Genomic DNA, 6000 nt, shown 5'->3' on the forward strand with positions numbered 1-6000 from the left:
TGAGTCGACCTTGAGCTGGTCAGGGTTCCAATAAAAGAAGAATAATTGCTACCCTGTGAATTTAGAACTCTGCCTCCTTTTTTAAAAAAATAAAAATAAATTCAGATGAAAAAGTCAAATGCGGCAACCCACGTAAAGCCAGTTTGTCTCCTGCCGTGTTCCCAGAGACGTCCCGGTTGCTGCCGGGAGGTTTCCGTCAATTTATTTCTCCCTTATCCGATGCCTTTGCCGGCCCTTTTTTTGCATTGCGTGTGGCTGCCGCAGACTGACCAGGCCGAAAGGTCAGCCTTAAAGGGGCGGCAGATGTTTCCAGCTGGGGAAAGCCATCCTCCTCCTTCACTTGGAGCCTTTTGACAACTGGCGGCTATTAAATCATGATGTGAAATTCATTGTCATCCTGACTTGGACTTCATTAGCAATATAACAGAGAAGGATAGTGCACCTTTAAATGATGAGCTGTGGTGTTTAATTACCCAAATAAAATGACATAAATATGAATGAGCGCTAATGGTGGTACTTGGGGTTTTTTTTTCCCCTCCCCTGGAAACCATTAACGATTCTTAAATGATTTGTAAAGAAAATGAAAGGCGAAGAGAAGCAGTGAGATGGCTATTAGGGTTCAAACACACTCCTGAATTATTACATAGTCAACTACCTAGCAAATACAGAGAACTAAATGATCTTGATCTTCCTACCTTCTGATTTCCACCCCCCCCACCCCCCCCACCCCCGCCGCCCCTTCTAAATTTACTGCTAGAGTCATTTCACCCCAGGGCACTCACTCACTCGGCATTTTGATCTCTCTTCTGAAGTTCATTAATTCAGAAATGGGGATTGGGTGGGGGTTTTTTTGTTTTTTTTTTAACTGGGTATGTGTAAGAAAGACGGAAGGTTTTGGTTTTGCAGAAATTGCTACGGTTGTTTTGGCTCCTGTTAGATAGAGCAAATTGCTCATGAGGGCTAGTAGCACAGATGCTGAAAGCAGGTCTGCTCACCTAAAACAGGCCCTGGGTTGGGTAGTGGATGGGTAGTGGATCCTTTGTGGGATGTTTTTGTGTGTGTGTGTGTGTGTGTGTGTGTGTGTGTTAATCATGGGTGGTTTTCTCCAGATTCTTTTGATGATATTTTTTTTGTGTGCTTTTACACTTGTACTTTCTAAGTCACTCAGAGTCAAAGCAGAGTGGGGCAGCCTCCAAATCAAATAGACGCATCTGAGGTTGGAAGCTACAACATTAGATGATGGTTTTAAAATATGATTAAAGCCAGCGATTGTTCAGCTTTCCTGCTGCTGCATAAACTATTCCTAGAAATTTGCATGGACAAAATGGAAGACTTCTATTGGGGACTTCTATCTTCTCCTCCTCCTCCTCCTCCTTCTTTCCTTTTCTCCTCCTCCTCCTCTCTCCTCTTCTCCCCTTCTTCTTCCTCCTCCTCCTCCTCCTCCTCTTCTCTTCCTCCTCCTCCTCCTTCTCGCTCCTCCTCCTCCATTCACTGTTCTTCCACCCTCCAAAGCTGATGTACCTCTAGTTTAATAGAGGCAGACATGACTCATAACCGTGTAGCTTCCGCACGCAGCTACATTTGGATTGATTAGGCTAGTTTGTGCCCCCATTGGACAGGAACAGAAAATCAGAATTCTCTCCCAGAATTCCGGGAGTTAAAAGTCCACACATCTTAAAAGTTGCCAAGGCTGAGGAACGCTGGTGGACCGAGCAAGGAATGTTACCTAGTAGAGCAGTGTAGCTTTGACAAAGTCAACTGAAGATTTTTCCCAGTGTTGGAGCGGAGTCTTGTCTGAAGATAATAAGAGGGGGCTTTTTAATGAAGTTCAGCTTTGTCCAGACCACAGGCCCTCCAGACTCCATCCAGACCTCTTTGGGAGCTGAGGTTGAATTCTTTGCAAGCACATCGAGTCCTTTGCTCCCTAATTGCAGCCATTCTCTAAGTCAGGCCTTCCTTAAGCCGGTCAACAACTCTAGTTGTCTTTTTTGGGCAGGCCTACTTGTGGGACAACAACAAGGACCTGGTGGAGTGGCTGGAGAAACAGCTGGTGGAGGAAGATGGTGTCCGCTCAGTGGTTGACGAGAACATCAAATACATTTCCAGGGACTACATACTCAAACAGATACGAAGGTAAGAGAGCGTCGTTCAGGTGCTTCCTTTCCCACTGTATTTATGACGGCCGCAGCGTCCCCGGGGATCGCGTGATCCCCTTTGGCGACCTCACAACAAACAAAGTCAATGGAGGGGGCCAGATTTCACTTAGCAAGCGTGGCAAGAAAAGTCACAAAGTGGGGCAAAAGCCACTTAACTGTCTCACTTAGCAATGGAAACTTTGTGGTCCTAAGTGGAGGACTACCTGTACGTTGGACTTGCTGGCCACAGGAAACCCGCAGAGTTGACGGATTTCGAATAATAAATACGAAAGAGAACTCTTAGGGTTTCTCTCGGCTATCTCTACTTCCAGCATAGACCTTCGGAAGCTTTTGAACCTCATTGCTGGGGGGGGGGGCCCTCTCCCTGCTTTGCTATGAACTGTGCTAGACCTACACGAAGTCCTCAAGTTACAGCCACTCGTTGAGTGATCGTTCTCAGTTATAACGGCACTGGAAACAGTGACATAGAACTGGTCCCCACATTCACGACTGTTGCAATATCCCCACGGTCGGTCGCGTGATCAGAAGGCAGGTACTCGGAAACCGGCCTGTATTTATGACCGTCGTGGCATCCCAGGGTCAGGGAAATCCCCATTTGCAACCTTCCTTCCCGGCTGGCTTCTGACAAAGTCAATTGGAGAAGCCAGGTTCACTTCACCACCACGTGATTCTCTTCACTGCAGCGATTTGCTTAACAATCGTGGCAAAAAAGGTTGCAAAAATTGGGCGCGACTCACTGAACCACCGCCTTGCTCAGCAATGGAAATTCTGGTCCCGATGGTCGTCGTAAGACGAGGACCACCTGTACGGAGCCAGGCTCCCCAAACGACACGCTGTACCCCTTCTGAGGTTGTTACTACTTCGTCTCTTTTTCCTTTTTCCTAGCTTGGTCCAGGCTAACCCAGAGATAGCCATGGATTCCATCGTCCACATGACCCAGCACATATCGCCCACCCAGCGGGCCGAGATCGTGCGCATCCTCTCCACAATGGACTCTCCCACCACCACGTAAAGAGGAGCCCCACCCCACCCCCTCTCCCAGTCGCGGCGGGCAAGAAGAGGCCGCTCTCCGCTCTCAACCTTACGACGACGTGGACCTGCCGAGTGCCGCTAGAAAGCGACTTTTGAATTTTTGTTTTTCAAAAACCGGACTTCAGCGAAAGACGCTGGCATCCTTCTGGTGGCGAAAGACTCCTAGGGACGCAGGCTCCCCCTTAAAGTAATTTACGGATGCCATGTCAATCGTACCTATTTATTTAACAACAAAAAAGTGACTGGACCAATACTGTAACCAATGGTTGTGTGTACAGCACTTATCCAGACTATGAATGGGACTGGCGTACCACGAGGTCATGGAATTCAAAGGGCGGGTGAGTGGCTGGGTGGGTGGGTGGAGGAGCTGAGGGGGACGATGTCCATGGGGAGCCAGTTTGTCTCTTACTTAACATCCCCAAACCCAAGAAGGCCCCCCCAGGTTTCCCAACAGTTGCGGTAAACAAGGGCTGCTCACCCTCTCCCCATTTTCTCTGGGGCCCTTTGGTTCATCAGCTAATCCCGCGGGAGAAAAATCCCCCCCCTCCTGCAGCAGCCTGGCCAGATCGCCATTTCCATGCCTAAAGGGAGGCCTCCGCTCACCCCCCCCCCCACACCCGAATCCGGAAAGAGCGTCTTCTTCCGTCACGAGGCGAGGACGGGCCCCGTTTTCCTCTCTGAAAGGCTGGGCAACCACAGCGCCTCTCCCCTCCTTCAGCATGGAGGGGGCTCCTTCCATACGTTTGCAAAGCAGCCCATTGGTGCTTAAAAGGCAGCATATTTTCCGTGGGCATAACAACCAGTCTTTTTTTGGGGGGGCAGGGGTGTGTGTTAAACAAATCTATACAGCAGCACCCTTGTTTCCCAAGGCAAACTGGACCAAACCCAACCTGGAGTTCCTCCATCCTTATTTATGGTCTCGTGCCTCTCTGCCCCACTCCTTGGCCCCATAGCACAGATTAAGCCAACAAGCTTTTGGCTTGCTGACACAAACACACACACACACACACACACACACACCGCCCCACCTGCTGATCTGCTCCTCGTGTTTTGCTCCAGGTAGGAAGCTTGTCTTCAACCCCGGGCGTCTTTCCCCAATGAAACAAGCAGGAGAGCCTACTGCATCCAGCACCACCAACTGGGGATGGATCAGAGCAGCTCTTTCCGCAGCCTTCTGGCTAGGGGAGGAAGTGCCGGAAGCTGCAACTGGCTTTTTTGGGGGGGAGGGGGGAGTCAGCAAAAGAGGGTCCAGGGGGCTAAGTGGGCAGGGGTGTGTGTGTGTGGGGGGGGGGTTGGGCTGATGTGCAGAGCTGCAGGAGCAGCAGCAATTAGTAAAACTTGCAGGGGTGGGATTTTAGGGCTGAGGTAGGAATTTGGGGGACGGGGGGGGGGGCTGTGCCTTGCTGGCTGGAGAAAGTGCCTGCCCCAGGTCCACTAGCAAGATTTCAAAACTTAGCCCGTTTTCAAAACTTGGTTACCCAAGTGGGAGGGGAGCTTTACTTTTCTTCTCCCCACAGACATACCACGCCTATAGCATGCAGCTGTGGGACACACACACACACACACACACACACACACACAAACACACACACACCCCTAAGTTTGTAATGAGACAACTCACCACGGCCAACTCACCACAGGACAACTTGCTGCAGGACAATTCAACAAATACGAAAGTGAAATTAATGTCAACGGAACCGTTACCGATAATACTGTAATAATAAAATTAAGTCAAGCCAGAAATGCAAGAGTTACAATAATTTCAATGAAAATGCCACCGGCAATAAAAGTGACTGAATGGAAGGATGAATACAGTGTGGAACTGTCCCCCAGTGAGTTGGCTGTGGCAAGTTGGCCGCAGCGAGCAACCGTGGGGCCCCTTGAGTTGTCCAGCTGCTTCTTACCTGCGGGAGTCTTACCTGTGGGCCTGTAGCTGTGATGGGAGAGGCTGCCCTTGACTTCAGCGCGCGTGTGCGCGCGCACACACACACACACACACACACCCCCAAACTCTCGGAGCCAGCCTTAGATCCAAGTTGGGAGGGGCAGTAATAAAACCCCCAGATACTTTAATTTGCTTTCTAAACCAAGGACCTAATTTCCCTGCTTTAAAAAAAACCACCAGTAATTTGGAATTAATGCAGTTGGTTTTTCATACATTGCAAAGCGCTAAAATCCATCCCTGTCGAGCATAATACAAAAAGAGGGGAGGGAATCTAATTTGGGGTCTGGGTTGGGAGGATCCTTATATCACGGTATTAACCAACCGAGCTTCACTAACAAAACCAAGATCAGGAATCTAGTTCCCTGGTGCAATTCTTTTTTTAAACCTGGAAAGTGCCGAGGGTGTGAAATAAAACAGCCCTTCGCTCTCGTTCAGAGAGCCCAGCCCTTTCCAGCTTCCAGATGTGATGCAGTCCAGCCTCAAAGTACCCCAAAATTATGTCCAAAGATTACTGGTCAGGATAGTAAGAAAGGGCATCTTGGACATCTGGAGGGCCGTAGTGACTTGCAGCAGTCTGAAGCATCAAAAGCTACCCGCTTTGAAGAGGGGTAGAAATTCTTCTGCAGAGCTGAAATTTGGGGCTAAAATAACGCCGGTCAACACATCGTACTAGCAAAATGTTCCAAAAGAACAGGCTCACTTATGGGACGGTGGTGGTGGGCTTGAATTTCCACCAGATCTTCCTTCCAGGATTCCAGTTCAGTGCCTTTCTTTCTTTTTTTTTTTTGAAACCCCCTCCTATTATTTCTTCATTAAAGAAAAGAGACATTCAGCTGAACCCCAGGACAGCCCAGAGACCACCACGTT

At 49.2% G+C, this 6000-nt stretch overlaps 1 protein-coding gene across 1 annotated transcript in view; it reads left to right on the forward strand.

Annotated features, from left to right (window-relative positions):
- Window positions 1–4393, forward strand: part of ACACA (acetyl-CoA carboxylase alpha) — a 254747-nt gene extending 250354 nt beyond the window's left edge. Inside the window, exons 51-52 of the mRNA XM_081313199.1 lie at window positions 1997–2133; window positions 3042–4393. Coding sequence (XP_081169325.1) covers window positions 1997–2133; window positions 3042–3168 — 264 coding nt within the window. The 3' untranslated portion in view covers window positions 3169–4393. The remainder of the gene's footprint in view (window positions 1–1996; window positions 2134–3041) is intronic.
- The last annotated feature ends 1607 nt before the right edge of the window (window positions 4394–6000 follow it).

Source organism: Vipera berus (assembly GCF_964194415.1).
Source record: "Vipera berus genome assembly, chromosome: 1".
In the NCBI taxonomy this organism is placed as follows: domain Eukaryota; kingdom Metazoa; phylum Chordata; class Lepidosauria; order Squamata; family Viperidae; genus Vipera; species Vipera berus.